The sequence below is a fragment of the Oncorhynchus clarkii genome, chromosome 2 (assembly GCF_045791955.1).
Source record: "Oncorhynchus clarkii lewisi isolate Uvic-CL-2024 chromosome 2, UVic_Ocla_1.0, whole genome shotgun sequence".
In the NCBI taxonomy this organism is placed as follows: Eukaryota; Metazoa; Chordata; class Actinopteri; order Salmoniformes; family Salmonidae; genus Oncorhynchus; species Oncorhynchus clarkii.
Genome location: NC_092148.1, coordinates 95,002,434 through 95,024,534, shown reverse-complemented (window position 1 = coordinate 95,024,534; position 22,101 = coordinate 95,002,434). Strand labels below are relative to the sequence as shown.

Below are 22,101 nucleotides of genomic sequence, written 5' to 3'. Positions count from 1 at the left end.
TTCTTCTTCTTCTTCATCCTTTCAGACCAAACTTTGTGAGCAGCTTCTCACCAGTCTTGCCTTTAGTAGCTGTAAGGACCTGATTGCCACAGACTCCTTCATCAAGGCCTGTGCAGAAGACATGTGTCACTGTGGCAACAGCAGCAGCAGTGTCACCTGCGCCTGTCCCACCCTGTCAGAGTACTCCCGCCAGTGTGCTCATGCAGGGGGGAAACCCCAGGAGTGGAAGACCGACCAGTTCTGCTGTAAGGGAACATTATTTGCATTACACATCTTTTTTGTTTTTATACTAGATTGTTTGTTTGTGTTGCTCTGTTGGTAGTTTGGATGTGGGTAAAAAAAAAAACTCAGCCACAGTTATATTGTAACTCAAAGTAAACACTTTTGATATGCAATAATGCTTTGCCTTAGGTAATCTATAGTGTCTTCTTCTTTGACATGCTAGTATTTACATTTATGTGACTGAAAACTGAGGAGCAAATCCCAATTTTCACTTCCAATGATATCAATAGAAGGAGATGTGAAAATGTGATGAAGAGTCAGAAACAGATTTGTGACTCTGGCTATTTGTGTCGAGCAGTGGAGACGTGTCCTTTAAGCATGCAGTACCAGGAGTGTGGTAGTCCCTGCACTGATACCTGCTCCAACCCAAAGAGGAACCAGCATTGTGAGGAACACTGCACCGACGGATGCTTCTGCCCTGCTGGTACATGCACTCATTACTGAATACAACATCATATGTCAGCTATGTAACCATTTTAAAGTAGCTGAATACAACATTATATATCAGCTATGTAACCATTTTAAAGTAGCTGAATACAACATTATATGTCAGCTATGTAACCTTTTTAAAGTAGCTGAATACAACATTATATATCAGCTATGTAACTATTTTAAAGTAGCTGACCACAACATTATATGTCAGCTGTGTAACTATTTTAAAGTAGCTGAAAACAACCTCATATATCAGCTATGTAACTATTTTAAAGTAGCTGACCACAACATCATATATCAGCTATGTAACTATTTTAAAGTAGCTGAATACAACATCATATATCAGCTATGTAACTATTTTAAAGTAGCTGAATACAACATCATATATCAGCTATGTAACTATTTTAAAGTAGTTGACCACAACATCATATATCAGCTATGTACCCATTTTAAAGTAGCTGACAACAACATCATATATCAGCTATGTAACAATTTTAAAGTAGCTGACCACACCATCATATATCGGCTATGTAACTTTTTTAAAGTGGCTGACCACAACGTCATATATCAGCTATGTAACTATTTTAAAGTAGCTGACTACAACATCATATATCAGCTATGTAACTATTTTAAAGTAGCTGACCACAAAATCATATATCAGCTATGCACACTCACTGATTTTAACAGAGATGGGAAGAAGTCAATTTTCAAGTCCTAAGCAAACTTTGAATATAGCCTAAACCCGAATTTGATCACATTCACATTTTCTCCTAAAACAAATAGATGCTTATAAATAGGCTGCACAACATTACCACGTGGTTTACCCTGGTCAGAGGGGACAGGACACACAACATTAACACGTGGTTTACCCTGGTCAGAGGGGACAGGACACACAACATTAACACGTGGTTTACCCTGGCCAGAGGGGACAGGACACACAACATTACCATGTGGTTTACCCTGGCCAGAGGGGACAGGACACACAACATTACCATGTGGTTTACCCTGGTCAGAGGGGACAGGACACATAACATTACCACGTGGTTTACCCTGGTCAGAGGGGACAGGACACACAACATCAAGTTGCAACATGACTGGAGTCCACATCCCTGGATTTTAAACCAGGAAGACTGTATTAAAACTCATATCAGTTATGTGGCTATTTAAACCAGGAAGGCTGTATATAACCCTGTTAACAGTTAGGTGGCTATTTAAACCAGGAAGGCTGTATATAACCGTGATAACAGTTAGGTGGCTATTTAAACCAGGAAAAGGTTAAAGGTTACATAGATTGGAAGAGTAGCCTTATTGTGGGACTGGAGATTTCATTATTTTATCAAAGTTCTGCAACAGATGTACCGTAGTAATTAAGATACTGATCTACATGGATCAATGTATTTTATGAGGTAAGGAAGGACAAAATATATTTAAGGTCATTTATGGGATCAGCTGACTAAATGTATTGAATGTCATTATGGAACCAGGTGACAAAATGTATTGTATGTAAGTCATGGGATCAGCTGGCTAAATGTATTGTATGTAAGTCATGGGATCAGCTGGCTAAATGTATTGTATGTAAGTCATGGGATCAGCTGGCTAAATGTATTGATTGTAATTTAAGTGGTTTTAGTTGACTAAATGTGATGTATTGAATGTAAGTCATGGGATCAGCTGGCTAAATGTATTGTATGTAAGTCATGGGATCAGCTGGCTAAATGTATTGTATGTAAGTCATGGGATCAGCTGGCTAAATGTATTGATTGTTATTTAAGTGGTTTTAGTTGACTAAATGTATTGTATTGAATGTAAGTCATGGGATCAGTTGGCTAAATGTGATGTATTGAATGTAAGTCATGGGATCAGCTGACTAAATGTATTGAATGTAAGTCATGGGATCAGCTGGCTAAATGTTTTGAATGTAAGTTATGGGATCAGCTGGCTAAATGTAGTGTATTGAATGTAAGTCATGGGATCAGCTGGCTAAATGTATTGAATGTAAGTCATGGGATCAGCTGGCTAAATGCATTGTATGTAAGTCATGGGATCAGCTGGCTAAATGTTTTGAATGTAATTCATGGGATCAGCTGGCTAAATGTAATGTATTGAATGTAAGTCATGGGATCAGCTGACTAAATGTATTGAATGTAAGTCATGGGATCAGCTGGCTAAATGTATTGAATGTAAGTCATGGGATCAGCTGGCTAAATGTTTTGAATGTAATTCATGGGATCAACTGGCTAAATGTAATGTATTGAATGTAAGTCATGGGATCAGCTGGCTAAATGTATTGAATGTAAGTCATGGGATCAGCTGACTAAATGTATTGAATGTAAGTCATGGGATCAGCTGGCTAAATGTATTGAATGTAAGTCATGGGATCAGCTGGCTAAATGTTTTGAATGTAATTCATGGGATCAACTGGCTAAATGTAATGTATTGAATGTAAGTCATGGGATCAGCTGGCTAAATGTATTGAATGTAAGTCATGGGATCAGCTGACTAAATGTATTGAATGTAAGTCATGGGATCAGCTGGCTAAATGTAATGTATTGAATGTAAGTCATGGGATCAGCTGGCTAAATGTTTTGAATGTAAGTCATGGGATCAGCTGGCTAAATGTAATGTATTGAATGTAAGTCATGGGATCAGCTGGCTAAATGTTTTGAATGTAAGTCATGGGATCAGCTGGCTAAATGTAATGTATTGTATGTAAGTCATGGGATCAGCTGGCTAAATGTATTGAATGTAAGTCATGGGATCAGCTAACTAAATGTAATGTATTGAATGTAAGTCATGGGATCAGCTGGCTAAATGTTTTGAATGTAAGTCATGGGATCAGCTAGCTAAATGTAATGTATTGAATGTAAGTCATGGGATCAGCTGGCTAAATGTAATGTATTGAATCTAAGTCATGGGATCAGCTGGCTAAATGTATTGAATGTAAGTCATGGGATCAGCTGGCTAAATGTATTGAATGTAAGTCATGGGATCAGCTGGCTAAATGTATTGAATGTCTTTCTCATAGGAACCGTGTTTGATGACATCACTCAGACTGGCTGTGTAGCTGTGAACCAGTGCTCTTGTCTCCACAACGGACAAACTTACCAGCCTGGACAATCATTCTCAAGAACATGCCACAAATGGTAAGAGCTGCATTGCGTTTATATACACTGAATTGTTGTGTGTGTTGATCCGGGTGTGTTGAGGCTAAACTGACTGTCCCTCTCCGTTAGTACCTGTATCCAAGGCCAGTGGAGCCAGATGTGTTGAGGCTAAACTGACTGTCTCTCTCCGTTAGTACCTGTATCCAAGGCCAGTGGAGCCGAATGTGTTGAGGCTAAACTGACTGTCTCTCTCCATTAGTACCTGTATCCAAGGCCAGTGGAGTTGTATGGATCTAGATTGCCCTGCTACCTGCTCCATAGTGGGAGGTTCCCACATCACCACCTACGATGGGAAAGCCTACACCTTCCATGGAGACTGCTCATATGTCCTGTCCAAGGTAAGGATCCAACCTACTGTATGGAGACTGCTCATATATCCTGTCCAAGGTAAGGATCCAACCTACTGTATGGAGACTGCTCATATATCCTGTCCAAGGTAAGGATCTAACTTACTGTGTGGAGACTGCTCATATGTCCTGTCCAAGGTAGGGATCTAACCTGCTGTATGGAGTGATATTAGTGCCAACAGAAAATATTGAATAAAAATGTGTTTTTTTGTTCATACAAATTCAGTGATTCAATTCAGATTCCACATTTTGTTGTGTAACAGCCTGAATTTAAAGTGTATTAAATAGTGATTTTTGGGGGGAGGGGGGGAGTGGGGTCACTGAGCTACAATATCCCATAATGTCAAAGTCAAATCATTTTTTTCAAAATGTAACACATTTATTTAAAAGAAAAATCTCAAATGTTGAATCAATAAGTATTATAAGTATATCAATAAGTATTCAACCCCTTTGTCAAGCCTAAATACGTTCAGGAGTAAACATTGGCTTAACAAGTCACATAATACGGTGCATTGACTCACTGCATGTAAAATAATAGTGTTTAACTTGATTTTTTAATGACTACCTCATCTCTGTACCCCACACATACAATTATCTGTAAGTCAAACACAGATTCAACCACAAAGACCAGGGAGGTTTTCAAATGCCTCGCAAAGAAGGGCACCTATTGGTAGATGGGTAAAAAGAAAAAGCAGACATTGAATGTCCCTTTTAAGCATGGTTAAGTAATTAATTACACTTTAGATGGTGTATCAATACACCCAGTCACTACAAAGATACAGGCGTTCTTCCTAACTCAGTTGCCGGAGAGGAAGGAAACCACTCAGGGATTTCACCATGAAGCCAAAGGTTACGTTGAAACAGTTACAGAGTTTAATGGCTGTGATAGGAGAAAACTGAGGATGGATCAACAACATTGTAGTTACTCCACAATACTAACCTAATTGACAAGTGAAAAGAAGGAATCCTGTACAGAAGAAAAACATTCCAAAACATGCATCCTGTTTGCAACAAGGCACTAAAGTAATACTGCAAATAATGTGGCAAAGCAATTCACTTTTTGTTCTGAATACAAAGTGTTATGTTTGGGGCAAATACAATACAACACATTACTGAGTACCACTCTCCATGTTTTCAAGCAAAGTGGGGACTGCATCATGTTATGGCTGCCTCATGTTATGGGTATGCTTGTAATTGTTAAGGACTGGGGAGTTTTTCAGGATAAAAGGTAAACAGAATGGAGCTGAGCACAGGAACAATCTTAGAGGAAAACCTGGTTCAGTCTGCTTTCCACCAGACACTGGGAGACAAATTCACCATTCAGCTGTATGATAAAACACAAGGCCAATTTTACCCTGGAATTGCTTACCAAGATGACATTGAATGTTCCTCATGTGGCCTAGTTACAGTTTTGACTTAAATCAGTTTTTAAATATATGGCAAGACTTGAAAATGGCTGTCTATCAGTGATCAACATCCAGCTTGACAGAACTTGAAGAATTAAAAAATAATAATAATAATTGCAAATATTGTACAATCCAGGTGTGAAAATCTCTTAGCAACTTACCCAGAAACACTCACAGCTGTAATCGCTGCCAAAGGTGATTCTAACATGTACTGACTCAGGGGTGTGAATACTAATGTAAATAAGATATTTCTGTATTTCATTTTCAATGAATTAGCAAACGTTTCTAAAAACACATTTTCACTTTGTTATTATTGGGTATTGTGTGAAAAAAACAATATTTAAACCATTTTAAATTCAGGCTGTAACACAACAACATGTGGAATAAGTCAAGGGGAGGGAATACTTCCTGAAGGAAATGTAATTCCCTAGAACCAAAAGTAGGCAAGAAGTAAGTAGTGTGTTAAAAATAATGTGTTCCCTTAACTTTACTGTCATACCTTAACTTTACTGTCATACCTTAACTTTACTGTCATACCTTAACTTTACTGTCATACCTTAACTTTACTGTCATACCTTAACTTTACTGTCATACCTTAACTTTACTGTCATACCTTAACTTTACTGTCATACCTTAACTTTACTGTCATACCTTAACTTTACTGTCATATCTTAACTTTACTGTCATACCTTAACTTTACTGTCATACCTTAACTTTACTGTCATACCTTAACTTTACTGTTGTCGTGTCTTTACTATCATTAAACTGAAGACTTCGTTTTTAATCGAAGCTTCTCTGTAATTAGCTACTCAATTAAACTGAATAATCATGTAACTATAATTAACTAGGAAGTTGGGGCACCAAGGAAAGCATTCAGATTACAAAGTTATAATTTCCCAATATAACCTTTCAGATATTTTCATATCTGATCATTAGTCTTCTGGTTAATGGTTAATGGTTAATTTATTTTACCTTACGTTAGTCTCATTCCAAACGTCGTAAATTGTTGGTTATCTGCATGAACCCAGTCTTCACTATGAGTCATCCATACATCAATTGTCTTAAATCATTGATTTATTACTAACTAAGTCATTCACAGAAATGCATAAACAAACAAACAAACTTGGTAAATGTGGTTACATGAAATGATAGGAGATTCAGCCCTAGTGGCTGAACCGGCATGGGGGGTCGACTAAGAAGTCACTACAGAGTTAATTATAACAATTAAAACTCTAATCCTTTACCCATGAACGCTCACTCATTCGGGAACAATTGCAATCAATATATATATATTTACGCTCAGTGTGTCGTCTTGATCGCTGGTGAAAAGTTTATGTTTTTCGTAGAATTGTCCGTCTCTCTCCCTCTCTCTCTTTGTCTTGGTTAGAGGGGATAGTTCAAAGTGACATTCGTTATAGAATGGATGTTTCGGCGGTTGTCGTTCTTCACGTTCAATGATGCCGAATTCCTAGCAGCAGATTAGTAATCAATATCAAAGACTTGTTCTTATTCTGTCGGTATCGATAGTCTAAGATTTTAACCACGTGATATGGTTAAAAGATTCTACAACCTTTAGTCATCTCGTAATTGAGGTACTCTTGGTCTGCTGATCGAAAACCCGAGTGGGGGTTTTATTCGGAAGGGCCGAAGAGGGCTGTCCCAGGATGTCTGACCCTTTCCGGGCTCAGGGGCTGTCCTCTGATTTAGTTCAAATCAAAAGGAAATTGTATTTTTCTTCATTAAACAGTCCACATTCATATTACACAATTATACAAACAGTATCATACTCACTCATTCATCTTATACAACAATTAGATGTAAACCTCATATCTGAGGCTATCATATAAACAGTGTTATGGTAATGTGGCCACACCGTCTCTCTTGAGCTTCCCAAGTTGTGACAAACGGACAAGTTCGTAGCTGTATTCTTCACCAATCTTTTACACTTTCTCCGGAACATGAAACTTGTTCGTACCTCAAGTTCTGTGAGGTGGAAGGATTTCCTTTGTCTCCATGAAAAACTACTCTCTATAACTGTGTGTCCATGAGGTACTCTCAGGAATTTACAACCTCTGACCACAGCAGCCATGTTGAAGGAGGAAAGGGGGGAGGCAGTTGGAGAGGGGGATGGGGTTGCTATACTCAGAGGCCAATGTCCTGACACTGTCATACCTTGACTTTACTGTCATACCTTGACATTACTGTCATACCGTAACGTTACTGTCATACCTTGACTTTACTGTCATACCTTAACGTTACTGTCATACCTTTACTTTACTGTCATACCTTGTACCAATTGTCCCCAGCAAACCAACGAGACTGCTTTCACAGTCCTGGGTGACATAGTGAAATGTGGGAAGACGGACATTGAGACCTGCCTAAGATCTGTAACCCTGGTGACTCCAGAGTCCACGGTAAGTTAGCCAGTCAGTGACTTGTATCACCACTTCAGGGTTGGAGTAAATTACATTTCATTTCCAGTCAATTCAGGCAGTCCACTGAATTCCAATTCCAATGCTCTTCATTGTTTTTCAGTGAGGAACATTTGGAAATGGACTTAGGTTTTCTTTCTGAATTGACTGGAATTGACTCCAACCCTGTTCCACACTCCTTATCACCAGGGGAGTTGTTTTAACTCAAGTTGTAATTTGTCACTTGCAGATGATCGTCATCGAGGCCAGTGGAAGGGTGTTTGTCAACAAGATGTTTTCTCAGATGCCGCTTTTCATGGGTGAGTGACTGATTGATGGCTGCTTGAGAAAAGGGATACAGAGATGTTGTCACGACTTTCGCCAAAGTCGGCCCTTCTCCTTGTTCGGGTGGTGTTCGGCGGTCGACGTCACCGGCTTTCTAGTCACCATCGATCCATGTTTCAGTTTCGTTTTGTTTTGTCTGTATCACACACACCTGGTTTCTATTACATATCACGTTCCTTATTTAACCCTCTCTCAAACATTCCTGTTCTGTCCGTGATTGTTTATGTCGTTAGTGGTTGTGTTTTGTGCTAGTGTTTTTTGTATGTTCCTTTTTGGAATTTTGCTTGATATTTTAGGTAAACTCAGTTATGTTACTCAATTCCTGTGTCCTGCGCCTGACTCCGCTATAACTCTGCACCCAATCGCTGACAGATCTATTTTGATAGATCTATTTTTTGTAGTCATTGATCAGTATAAACATATGTTTGAAACCCTTCCCATGCAGTACATTCTGTACCAGAAGTTGTCTCTTTCTTTCGTCTTTCTTTCCTTGTCTAGCAGCATGTAACACCATAAGCATCCCACAATAGGGAAGTGGGAGCTAAAAGTTCATGGTAAACCAGATTGTAACTAGAACTTGTGTATATTTTCCACAGCTGATGTAAGGATCTTTCAGCCCTCTACGTTCTACATCGTTGTGCATACCTCTTATGGGCTCCGTCTAGAGGTCCAGCTAACACCTATAATGCAGGTCTACATCGTAGCTAGCAGTTCACACAAAGAAAAAACCCAGGGTATGTTTCTCTCTGTTAATTTAAAGTCTGTGAAAAGATAAGCGTTTTTGGGTTGTTGAGAAGCGCTATATAAATCTCATGCATTGTTATTATAAAAGCTTATTGGTTATCAAACTACTGTTAATGTAACATGTGCCACTATACCGCTTGTTTGAGGGGTTCGGTCAAACCTCACCTGAAACAATTAAACAATTAAACTAATGATACTTGATGCATTGCATCTTCAGTCAATGTTAGTTCAAACCACCTGTTATAATGTTTTGTACCTCTTATCCAGGTCTTTGCGGAGACTTTAACGGCGTCCAAGCTGACGACTTCAGAACCGTCAATGGACTGGTGGAAGGAACCGCTGTGACGTTTGCCGACACGTGGAAGACCAAAGCAAGCTGTCCTGATGCGGCACAGAGCTTTGAGATCCCATGCAGTCTGAGTGTAGAGAACGGTACTCCTTCAACCTCTTTAAAAACACTAACATATGTATAATGCAGCGGTTCTCAAACTAGGGGTCACGACCCCATGTGGGGTCACTTTCTATGAAAATGGGGTCTCGGGAGAATTTCCAAAATACAAAAAAATATATACACTGAACAAAATATAAACGCAACATGGAAAGTGTTGGTCCCATGTTTCATGAGCTGAAATAAAAGATCCCAGACATTTTCCTGATGCACAAAAAGCTTATTTCTCTCAAATGTTGTGCAAATTTATTTACATCCCTGTTAGTGAGCATTTCTCCTTTGCCAAGATAATTCATCCATCTGACAGGTGTGGCAGATCAAGAAGATGATTGAACAGCATGACAATTACACAGGTGCACCATGTGCTAGGGTAAAAAAAAGGCCACTCTAAAATGTGAGGTTTTGTCACAAAAAAACACAACAGGTGTCTCAAGTTTTGAGGGAGCGTGCAACTGGCATACTGACTGCAGGAAAGTCCACCAGAACTGTTGCCAGAGAATTGAATTTTAATTTCTCTATCATAAGCCACCTTCAACATCATTTTAAAGAATTTGGCAGTATATCCATCAGGCCTCACAACCGCAGACAACATTTATGATGGTGGGGTTATGGTATGGGCATGCATAAGCTACTGACAATGAACACTCTTGCATTTAATCAATGGCAATTTGAATGCACAGAGATACTATGGCGAGATCCTCTGGCTTCTTTCTAGAGCTCCAACTTCCAACCTGAAGATCACTGACATCATGATTTGACATTATTTTCCATTTGTCTTGAAAGCACTGTTCATGTTTTTCAATTGACTGCCCCAAATAAAAAGGTTAACACTGTTAATAAAAATGTAAAAAATCACGGGTTGCCGTCGCGAGTATTTTCTAAATGGGGTCGTGGGACAAAAAGGTTTGGGAACCCCTGGTCTAACGAAACAATACCCAAACGCGCTTCAGCCCAGCTTGAACAAAAAAGCGAATCAGGTGCTCGACTGAGGGACTTGATAATACCAAAACTATTCCTTACTAGTAGTAGAAAAAGGATCACTCTGTGCATAGATCTGAGTTTATTATCTAACTAACCATTTGTATTTTTTCATTATGTTTCGGCGTAGAGAGCCTTTATCAGAGCCTTGGAATACTTTTTGGAGATTACATTTACATATGTCTACTGAGATGCACAGTAAAGCCTAGATTAAAAACTCTTTGTACTTTGTTAAATGTTTCTAATATCTCATATGATTTACAGAGAGATATGCCAAGCACTGGTGCTCAATGCTGTCAGATCGTGAAGGAATATTTTCCCAATGCCACACCGAGATCAACCCAAATTACTACAAGGAAGTAAGTATGATGATTTTAACTTCTCAAATACTCTTTAATTACAGAGTTATCCCAAAGCTCTAAGAATATGTTTATTTTTAAACAATAATTTAAGAAGTTCAATATCAAAATTCTCAAAATGTAAAAAAAAAAAATTCTCAAAACATCTAATCAGATTTTTTTAATACTATTGTTCTGTGCTTCTGTTTCTTCTTCTCTCATAACTGAACGTTCTTCTTCTTCTGTTTCTTCTTCTCTCCCTGTAGATCTGCCTATATGACAGTTGTAACTGTGAGAGGAGTGAGGAGTGCATGTGTGCTGCGGTCTCCTCCTACGTCCATGCATGTGCTGCTGCAGGCGTCCTGCTCAGTGGATGGAGAAACACCACCTGTGGTAAGATAAACATCAGAGATACTGAATGTATTTATTTATTAATTAATGAAGGGTTCCCCTCCTATTAACCCACGGTGTCCAGGGTTTACCCTCCTATTAACCCACAGTGTCCAGGGTTTACCCTCCTATTAACCCACAGTGTCCAGGGTTCACCCTCCTATTTACACACGGTGTCCAGGGTTTACCCTCCTATTTACCCACAGTGTCCAGGGTTCACCCTCCTATTAACCCACGGTGTCCAGGGTTTACCCTCCTATTAACTCACAGTGTTCAGGGTTTACCCTCCTATTAACCCACGGTGTCCAGGGTTCACCCTCCTATTAACCCACGGTGTCCAGGGTTTACCCTCCTATTAACCCACGGTGTCCAGGGTTCACCCTTCTATTAACCCACGGTGTCCAGGGTTCACCCTCCTATTAACCCACGGTGTCCAGGGTTCACCCTCCTATTAACACACGGTGTCCAGGGTTTACCCTCCTATTAACCCACGGTGTCCAGGGTTCACCCTCCTATTAACCCACGGTGTCCAGGGTTCACCCTCCTATTAACCCACGGTGTCCAGGGTTCACCCTCCTATTAACCCACGGTGTCCAGGGTTCACCCTCCTATTAACCCACGGTGTCCAGGGTTTACCCTGCTATTAACCCACGGTGTCCGGGGTTCACCCTACTTTTTTAAATGTTTTATTTCACCTTTATTTAACCAGGTAGGCTATTTGAGAACAAGTTCTCATTTACAACTGCAACCTGACCAAGATAAATCAAAGCAGTTCGACACATACAACGACACAGAGTTACACATGGAGTAAACAATAAACAAGTCAATAATACAGTAGAAAAAAAATAGTCTATATACATTGTGTGCAAAAGCATGAGGAGGTAGGCGAATAATTACAATTTAGCTTAACACTGGAGTGATAATTTATCAGATGGTCATGTACAGGTAGAGATATTGGTGTGCAAAAGAGCAGAAAAGTAAATAAATAAAAACAGTATGGGGATGAGGTAGGTAAATTGGGTGGGCTATTTACCGATTATGTACAGCTGACTATGTACAGCTGCAGCGATCGGTTAGCTGCTCAGATAGCAGATGTTTAAAGTTGGTGAGGGAGATAAAAGTCTCCAACTTCAGCGATTTTTGCAATTCGTTCCAGTCACAGGCAACAGAGAACTGGAAAGAAAGGCGGCCAAATCAGGTGTTGACTTTAGGGATGATCAGTGAGATACACCTGCTGGAGCGCGTGCTACGGGTGGTTGTTGCCAACGTGACCAGTGAACTGAGATAAGGCGGAGCTTTACCTAGCATGGACTTGTAAATGACCTGGAGCAGGTGGGTCTGGCGACGAATATGTTGCGAGGGCCAGCCAACAAGAGCATACAGGTCTCAGTGGTGGGTGGTACAAAGTGCTTTAGTAACAAAACGGATGGCACTGTGATAAACTGCATCCAGTTTGCTGAGTAGAGTATTGGAAGCTATTTTGTAGATGACATCGCCGAAGTCGAGGATCGGTAGGATAGTCAGTTTTACTAGGGTAAGTTTGGCGGCGTGAGTGAAGGATGCTTTGTTGCGGATTAGAAAGCCGACTCTAGATTTGATTTTAGATTGGAGATGTTTGATATGAGTCTGGAAGGAGAGTTTACAGTCTAGCCAGACACCTAGGTACTTATAGTTCACATATTGTAGGTCGGAACCGTCCAGAGTGGTGATGCTGGTCGGGCGTGCGGGTGCAGGCAGCGAACGGTTGAAAAGCATGCATTTGGTTTTACTAGCATTTAAGAGCAGTTGGAGGCCACGGAAGGAGTGTTGTATGGCATTGAAGCTCGTTTGGAGGTTAGATAGCACAGTGTCCAAGGAAGTGCCAGAAGTATACAGAATGGTGTCGTCTGCGTAGAGGTGGATCAGGGAATCGCCCGCAGCAAGAGCAACATCATTGATATATACAGAGAAAAGAGTCGGCCAGAGAATTGAACCCTGTGGCACCCCCATAGAGAGTGCCAGAGGACCGGACAACATGCCCTCCGATTTGACACACTGAACTCTGTCTGCAAAGTAGTTGGTGAACCAGGCAAGGCAGTCATTAGAAAAACCGAGGCTACTGAGTCTGCCGATAAGAATATGATGATTGACAGATTCGAAAGCCTTGGCCAGGTTGATGAAGACAGCTGCACAGTACTGTCTTTTATCGATGGCGGTTATGATATCGTTTAGTACCTTGAGCGTGGCTGAGGTGCACCCGTGACCGGCACGGAAACCAGATTGCACAGCGGAGAAGGTACGGTGGGATTCGAGATGATCAGTGATCTGTTTTTTTTACTTGGCTTTCGAATACCTTAGATAGGCAGGGCAGGATGGGTATAGATCTGTAACAGTTTGGGGATCTCAGACGATATGAAAGAGAGGTTGAACAGGCTGGTAATAGGGGTTGTGACAATGGCGGCGGATAGTTTCATAAATAGAGGGTCCAGATTGTCTAGCCCAGCTGATTTGTACGGGTCCATGTTTTGCAGCTTTTTCAGAACATCTGCTATCTGGATTTGGGTAAAGGAGAAGCTGGGGAGGCTTGGGAGCGTAGCTGCGAGGGGGTCGGAGCTGTTGGCCGAGGTTGGAGTAGCCAGGAGGAAGGCATGGCCAGCCGTTGAGAAATGCTTGTTGAAGATTTCGATTATCATGGATTATCAGTGGTGACCGTGTTACCTAGCCTCAGTGCAGTGGGCAGCTGGGAGGAGGTGCTCTTGTTCTCCATGGACTTTACAGTGTCCCAGAACTTTTTGGAGTTAGAGCTACAGAATGCAAATTTCTGCTTCAAAAAGCTGGCCTTTGCTTTCTTGACTGACTGCCTGTATTGGTTCCTGACTTCCCTGAACAGTTGCATATTGCGAGGACTATTCGATGATATTGCAGTCTGCCACAGGATGTTTTTGTGCTGGTTGAGGGCAGTCAGGTCTGGAGTGAACCAAGGGCTATATCTGTTCTTAGTTCTGCATTTTTTGAACGCAGCATGCTTATCTAAGATAGTGAGGAAGTTACTTTTAAAGAATGACCAGGCATCCTCAACTGACGGGATGAGGACAATATCCTTCCAGGATACCCGGGCGAGGTCGATTAGAAAGGCCTGCTCGCAGAAGTGTTTTAGGGAGCGTTTGATAGTGATGAGGGGTGGTCGTTTGACTGCGGACCCGTAGCGGATACATTCAATGAGGCAGTGATCGCTGAGATCCTAATTGAAGACAGCGGAGGTGTATTTGGAGGGCCAGTTGGTCAGGATAACGTCTATGAGGGTGCCCTTGTTTACAGATTTAGGGTTGTACCTGGTGGGTTCCTTGATGATTTGTGTGAGATTGAGGGCATCTAGCTTAGATTGTAGAACTGCCGGGGTGTTAAGCATATCCCAGTTTAGGTCACCTAACAGAACAAACTCTGAAGCTAGTTGGGGGGCGATCAATTCACAAATGGTGTCCAGGGCACAGCTGAGAGCTGAGGGTGGTCGGTAGTAGGCGGCAACAGTGAGCATAACGCAACGGACAAAAAACATTACTAGAAAATATTCATATTCATGAAATCACAAGTGAAATATAGTGACACACAGCTTAGCCTTTTGTTAATCACCCTGCCATCTCAGATTTTGAAATTATGCTTTACAGCCAAAGCAAGACAAGCATTTGTGTAAGTTTATCGATAGCCTAGCATAGCATTATGTCCAGCTAGCAGTAGGCAACTTGGTCACGAAAATCAGAAAAGCAATCAAATTACATCATTTACCTTTGATGAGCTTCGGATGTTCTCACTCACGAGACTCCCAGTTAGACAGCAAATGTTCATTTTGTCCCATAAAGATAATTTTTATAGCCGAAATACCTCCTTTTATTCTTCATGGTTGGTTGAGAAACTGCGGTCACGACAACGCCGAAAAATATTCCAAATTAGATCCATAATATCGACAGAAACATGGCAAACATTTTTTATAATCAATCCTCAAGGTGTTTTTCAAATATCTATTCGATAATATATCAACCGGGACAGTTGGCTTCCCAGTAGGAGCGAGAGGCACAATGGCCGCCTTTGTCTATTACGCTCAAATCACTCTGAGAGCCACCAGCTGACCACTGACGCAATGTTGTTGTTCACGCTCATTTTTCAAAATAAAAGCCTGAAACTATGTCTTGTGACACTAGACACATTAGGGAAGTCATAGAAAAAGGAATCTGGTTGATATCCCATTCACTGCTCAATAGGGACGCATAGGAACGCAGAGGTTTCTAAATAAGAATCCCTTTCTGATAGAATTTTTCTCAGGCTTTCGCCTGCAATATCAGTTATTTTATACTCACAGACAATATTTTTACAGTTTTGGAAACTTTAGAGTGTTTTCTATCCTCAGCTTATATGCATATTCTAGCATCTTGTCCTGACAAAATAGCCTGTTTACTTTGAGAACGTTATTTTTCCAAAAATGAAAATAGTGCCCCCTAGTTTCAAGAGGTTAAGCATATCCCAGTTTAGGTCAGCTAACAGAACAAACTCTGAAGCTAGATGGGGGGCGATCAATACACAAATGGTGTCCAGGGCACAGCTGGGAGCTGAGGGGGGTCGGTAGCAGGCGGCAACAGTGAGAGACTTATTTTTGGAGAGAGTAATTTTTTGAATTAGTAGTTCGAACTGTTTGGGTATGGACCTGGAAAGTATGACATTACTTTGCAGGCTATCTCTGCAGTAGACTGCAACTCCTTCCCCTTTGGCAGTTCTATCTTGACGGAAAATGTTATAGTTGGATATGGAAATCTCAGATTTTTTTTAATGGCCTTCCTAATCCAGGATTCAGACACGGCAAGGACATCAGGGTTGAAGGAGTGTGCTAAAGCAGTGAGTAAAACAAACTTAGGGAGGAAGCTTCTGATGTTGACATGCATGAAACCAAGGCTTTTTTCGATCACAGAAGTCAACGAATGAGGGTGCCTGGGGACATGCGGGGCCTGGGTTTACCTCCACATCACCCGCGGAACAGAGGAGGGGTAGTATGAGGGTGCGGCTAAAGGCTATCAAAACTGGTCGCCTAGAGCGTTGGGGACAAGGAATAAAAGTAGCAGATTTCTGGGCATGGTAGAATATATTCAGGGCATAATGCGTATGGTGGGGTGCAGGTACAGCGGAGGTAAGCCCAGGCACTGGGTGATGATAAGAGAGGTTGTATCTCTGGACATGCAGGTTGTAATGGGTGAGATCACCGCATGTGTGGGAGGTGGTACAAAGGAGGTATCAGAGGTATGAAGAGTGAAACTAGGGGCTCCATTGTAAACTAAAACAATGATGACTAACATGAACAACAGTATACAAGGCATGTTGACATTTGAGAGAGACATACAGCGAGGTATAAAGTACAGTGCCTTGCGAAAGTATTCGGCCCCCTTGAACTTTGCGACCTTTTTCCACATTTCAGGCTTCAAACATAAAGATATAAAACTGTATTTTTTTGTGAAGAATCAACAACAAGTGGGACACAATCATGAAGTGGAACGACATTTATTGGATATTTCAAACTTTTTTAACAAATCAAAAACTGAAAAATTGGGCGTGCAAAATTATTCTTTATGTTTGAAGCCTGAAATGTGGCAAAAGGTCGCAAAGTTCAAGGGGGCCGAATACTTTCACAAAGCACTGTATAAATAGCTTCTAGCTATAAAGCTATAAAGTATATATAGCTTCTAGTATAAATATCTTCTAGCGAATTAGCTGGTTAGCTTCTGGAGGTTCTTGAATGTGTTCTAAAATTATAATATATATTTTTTAATAATAGCGATACCATGTCACATTGGGTGAGGCAGGTTACCGGAAGGTATAATCAAATAAAAAATTGAAAAGAGATTGAAAATAATGTTGAAATATACAAAAAATACGAAAAATACAAAAGTACACGAGACACGAACAAAACACGTCTTCATCTTGGATCACGATGGCGTATTTACCCTCTTATTTAAAAACAAAATACCCCAAAATATATAATTAAATGTTGAATCACCATACTGTTTTCCACAGGGAAGTACTCCTCTAGCTGCCCTAACACGATGGTCTATGACTACACCATGACCAGCTGTGACCGCACCTGTCGTTCACTGAGCCAGACAGACTTCACCTGCCAGGTACATTTACATGGACATCTCATTTCTATTGTATGTGTTTGCTATTATTATTATTATTATTCATTTTATTAATGTCTTGTTGTTGTGTATGTTGTTGTTGTATTGTTGTTGCTGTGTTGTAGTAGTTGTGTATGTTGTTGTTGTCTTTGTTGTTGTTGTCATGTTGTTGTGTATCTTCTTGTTGTTGTAGATGTTGTTAATGTTGCAGACATGCCCAAAGTAATTTCCCCTCATGGATAAAACATTTTTAATTGAATTGAACAGTTAGACCATGTGTCTGTGGACGGCTGTGGCTGTGCCGAGGGAACCTACCTGAACGACCAGGGAGAGTGTGTCCCTGCCTCACGCTGCTCCTGCTACAATGGAGGCACAGTAGTACCCCCTGGAGCGGTCACCAGGATCTATGGGGCTACATGGTGAGGACTTGGTTGGCATGTGAAAGAAAATCTCTGAAAATCTGATGGTCTTCTCTGTCTTCTTCTGAAGTCTTGTTTTACTGCAAGAGGCATGCTAAACCATGCTTAACCCCCTCCTCTTATACCCACCTTAACCACCCAGCTCTTGCAGACAAGGGAAATTAAGCTGTACTGGAGAACAACAACATTTATGTGAGTACTCTGAAATTCAGAACACATCTTTATTTGCCAAATTTAGCAAATCACTTCACATCCAAGACTATGTAGTTTAATCCCTACTAACCTATAAAGCCTACTTTTGTTCCCTACAGCCTGTGAAGAACCAATGGGTTTCTTCAACTGTTCTAGTGCAGGGCCCGGAGCCAAGGGCTCAGAGTGCCAGAAGAGCTGTCAAACACTAGACAGTCACTGTGTAAGTCTACAATGGGACATGTCTTACAACACGTTAATAAAAACATGCCTTACAACATGTTAATAAAAACATGCCTTACAACATGTTAATAAAAACATGCCTTGCAACATGTTAATAAAAACATGCCTTACAACACGTTAATAAAACATGCCTTACAACACGTTAATAAAACATGCATTACAACACGTTAATAAAAACATGCCTTACAACATGTTAAAAACATGCCTTACAACACGTTAATTAAAACATGCCTTACAAAACGTTAATAAAAACATGCCTTACAACACGTTAATAAAAACATGTCTTACAACACGTTAACTTCTTGACCATACTTGAGACGCAGACGTCTCAAGTATGCACCTGGAAATGCAAATGCGCTACGCTAAATGCTAAATGTACTCGTTACAACTCAATCTTTGATCAAAATTCACAAGCAGGGTATTGAATTAAAGCTACACTCGTTGTGAACCTAGCCAGCAAGTCAGATTTTTAAAATGCTTTTCTGCGAAAGCATGAGAAGCTATAATCTGATAGCATGCACCCCCCAAAATGCCAGCACGACACGTAAACAACAGATTTTGCGGTAGCCGGCGCTACCCAAAACGCAGAAATAAAATATAAAACATTCATTACCTTTGACGAGCTTCTTTCTTGGCACTCCTATATGCCCCATAAACATCACTATTGGGTCTTTTTTTTCGTTTAAATCGGTCCATATATACCCAAAATAGCTTTGTATGGAAGCTGTGTCATTCAGAAAAAAACATTGTTTTTAAACGCTGCGTAATTTTTTTAAATTAAAAAAGTCGACGATAAACTTTCACAAAACACTTCGAAATCCTTTTGTAATCCAACTTTAGGTATTAGTAAACGTTTATAATCTATCAAAATGATTACAGGGCGATGTATTTTCAATAGGTCTTCGCTTGCAAATCAATGGCTGCTAATGTCTTCATCAACAACATCCGGGTGAAGACTGGGAAAATGGATGCCAGATAGATGGATTTTCCAACAATTAATTCAATTGAAAATGACGACAATGGCGACATCGTGTGGAATTTGTATGAATTGCAGGCAGGTCGATATTAAATTCTGTTCTCTTTTAACAACTCGTGGAAGTGACTTATGGAAATTATTTTTAGCTTTCAGAGAGCAGTTTTTCTTGCGTTTTTCAATGAAACACACAATCTGTTATAGTCACAGCCGTGATTTAACCAGTTTTATAAACTTCAGAGTGTTTTCTATCCACACATACTAATCATATGCATATACTATATTCCTGGCATGAGTAGCAGGACGCTGAAAAGTTGCGCGATATTTAACAGAATGTTCGAAAAAGGAGGGGGTAGAAGTAAGATTAATAAAACATGTCTTACAACAAGTTAATAAAACATGCCTTACAACACGTTAATAAAAACATGCCTTACAACACGTTAATAAAACATGTCTTACAACACGTTAATAAAAAGGTGCCTTACAACACGTTAAAAAAAACATGCCTTACAACATGTTAATAAAAACATGCCTTATAACACATTAATAAAAACATGTCTTACAACACGTTAATAAAACATGCCTTACAATCTGTTAATAAAAACATGCCTTACAACACGTTTATAAAACATGTCTTACAACACGTTAATAAAAAGGTGCCTTACAACACGTTAATAAAAACATGCCTTACAACATGTTAATAAAAACATGCCTTATAACACATTAATAAAAACATGTCTTACAACACGTTAATAAAACATGCCTTACAATCTGTTAATAAAAACATGCCTTACAACACGTTTATAAAACATGTCTTACAACACGTTAATAAAAAGGTGCCTTACAACACGTTAATAAAAACATGCCTTACAACATGTTAATAAAAACATGCCTTACAACACGTTAATAAAAACATGCCTTACAACACGTTAATAAAACATGCCTTATAACACATTAATAAAAACATGCCTTACAACACGTTAATAAAATATGCCTTACAACACGTTAATAAAACATGTCTTAGAACATGTTAATAAAAACATGCCTTATAACACATTAATAAAAACATGTCTTACAACACGTTAATAAAACATGCCTTACAATTTGTTAATAAAAACATGCCTTACAACACGTTAATAAAAACATGCCTTACAATTTGTTAATAAAAACATGCCTTACAACACGTTAATAAAAACATGCCTTACAACACGTTAATAAAACATGTCTTAGAACATGTTAATAAAAACATGCCTTATAACACATTAATAAAAACATGTCTTACAACACGTTACTAAAAACATGCCTTATAACACATTAATAAAAACATGTCTTACAACACGTTAATAAAACATGCCTTACAATTTATTAATAAAAACATGCCTTACAACACGTTAATAAAAACATGCCTTACAACACGTTAATAAAACATGTCTTACAACACGTTAATAAAAAGGTGCCTTACAACACGTTAATAAAAACATGCCTTACAACATGTTAATAAAAACATGCCTTATAACACATTAATAAAAACAGGTCTTACAACACGTTAATAAAACATGCCTTACAATTTGTTAATAAAAACATGCCTTACAACAAGTTAATAAAAACATGTCTTACAACACGTTAATAAAAACATGCCTTACAACACGTTAATAAAAACATGCCTTACAACACGTTAATAAAACATGTCTTACAACACGTTAATAAAACATGTCTTACAACACGTTAATAAAAACATGCCTTACAACACGTTAATAAAAACATGCCTTACAACACGTTAATAAAACATGCCTTACAACATGTTAATAAAAACATGCCTTACAACACGTTAATAAAAACATGTCTTACAACACGTTAATAAAACATGCATTGCAACACGTTTTAATAAAAGCATACAAATCAAATCCAAACCAAATATATTTGTCACATACACTTGGTTAGCAGATGTTAATGCGAGTCTAGCGAAATGCTTGTGCTTCTAGTTCCGACCGTGCAGTGATATCTAACAAGTAACCTAACAATTTCACAACAACTACCTTATACACACAAGTGTAAAGGAATGAATACGAATATGTACATAAATGTATAAATTAGTGATGGCCGAACGACATAGGCAAGATGTAGTAGATGGTACAGAGTACAGTATATACATATGAGATGAGTAATGTAGGGTATGTAAACATTATATTAAGTGGCATTGTTTAAAGTGGCTAGTGTTACATTTTTTACATCATTTTCGATAAATTTTTCCATTATTAAAGTGGCTAGAGTTGAGTCAGTGTATTGGCAGCAGCCACTCAATGTTAGTGATGGCTGTTTAACAGTCTGATGGCCTTGAGATAGAAGCTGTTTTTCAGTCTCTCGGTCCCAGCTTTGATGCACCTGTACTGACCTTGCGAGGGTTAATACGTTTAAATGTTTTAAATGTTTTACTCACATTGGCTGCATGCAGTAAAGGAGAGCCAGCAGGTTTTGGTAGCGGGATGTGTCAGTGGCACTGTATGGTCCTCAAAGCGAGCAATAAAGTAGTTTAGTCTTTGAGCATCGTGATCTGCGACGGGGCTGTTTTTTCTTTTGTAGACTGACTGTAGATCCTGTCACATTCCTCTCGTGTTTGAGCCGTTGAATTGCGACTCCACTTTGTCTCTATACTGACGGAGGGAATAGCTACACTGTTTGTATTCGGTCATGTTTCCGGTCACCTTGCCCTGGTTAAAAGCAGTTGTTCACGGTTCAGTTTTGCGTGAATGCTGCCATCAATCCACGGTTTCTGGTTGGGGAATGTTTCAATAGACTCTGTGGGTACAACATCACCGATGCACTTGTTAATAAACTCGCATACCGAATCAGCGTATTCG

General features: G+C 39.6%; 1 protein-coding gene across 1 annotated transcript in view; it reads left to right on the top strand.

Moving 5' to 3' along the window:
* The window catches only part of LOC139376614 (mucin-2-like), an 84,226-nt gene that overhangs the window by 12,522 nt on the left and 49,603 nt on the right, over nucleotides 1-22,101 (top strand). The window contains exons 8-21 of the mRNA XM_071119397.1: nucleotides 26-245; nucleotides 581-706; nucleotides 3,740-3,857; nucleotides 4,078-4,216; nucleotides 7,938-8,045; nucleotides 8,293-8,362; nucleotides 8,984-9,121; nucleotides 9,399-9,563; nucleotides 10,822-10,916; nucleotides 11,162-11,288; nucleotides 17,319-17,422; nucleotides 17,687-17,838; nucleotides 17,981-18,030; nucleotides 18,150-18,250. Coding sequence (XP_070975498.1) covers nucleotides 26-245; nucleotides 581-706; nucleotides 3,740-3,857; nucleotides 4,078-4,216; nucleotides 7,938-8,045; nucleotides 8,293-8,362; nucleotides 8,984-9,121; nucleotides 9,399-9,563; nucleotides 10,822-10,916; nucleotides 11,162-11,288; nucleotides 17,319-17,422; nucleotides 17,687-17,838; nucleotides 17,981-18,030; nucleotides 18,150-18,250 — 1,713 coding nt within the window. The remainder of the gene's footprint in view (nucleotides 1-25; nucleotides 246-580; nucleotides 707-3,739; nucleotides 3,858-4,077; nucleotides 4,217-7,937; nucleotides 8,046-8,292; nucleotides 8,363-8,983; nucleotides 9,122-9,398; nucleotides 9,564-10,821; nucleotides 10,917-11,161; nucleotides 11,289-17,318; nucleotides 17,423-17,686; nucleotides 17,839-17,980; nucleotides 18,031-18,149; nucleotides 18,251-22,101) is intronic.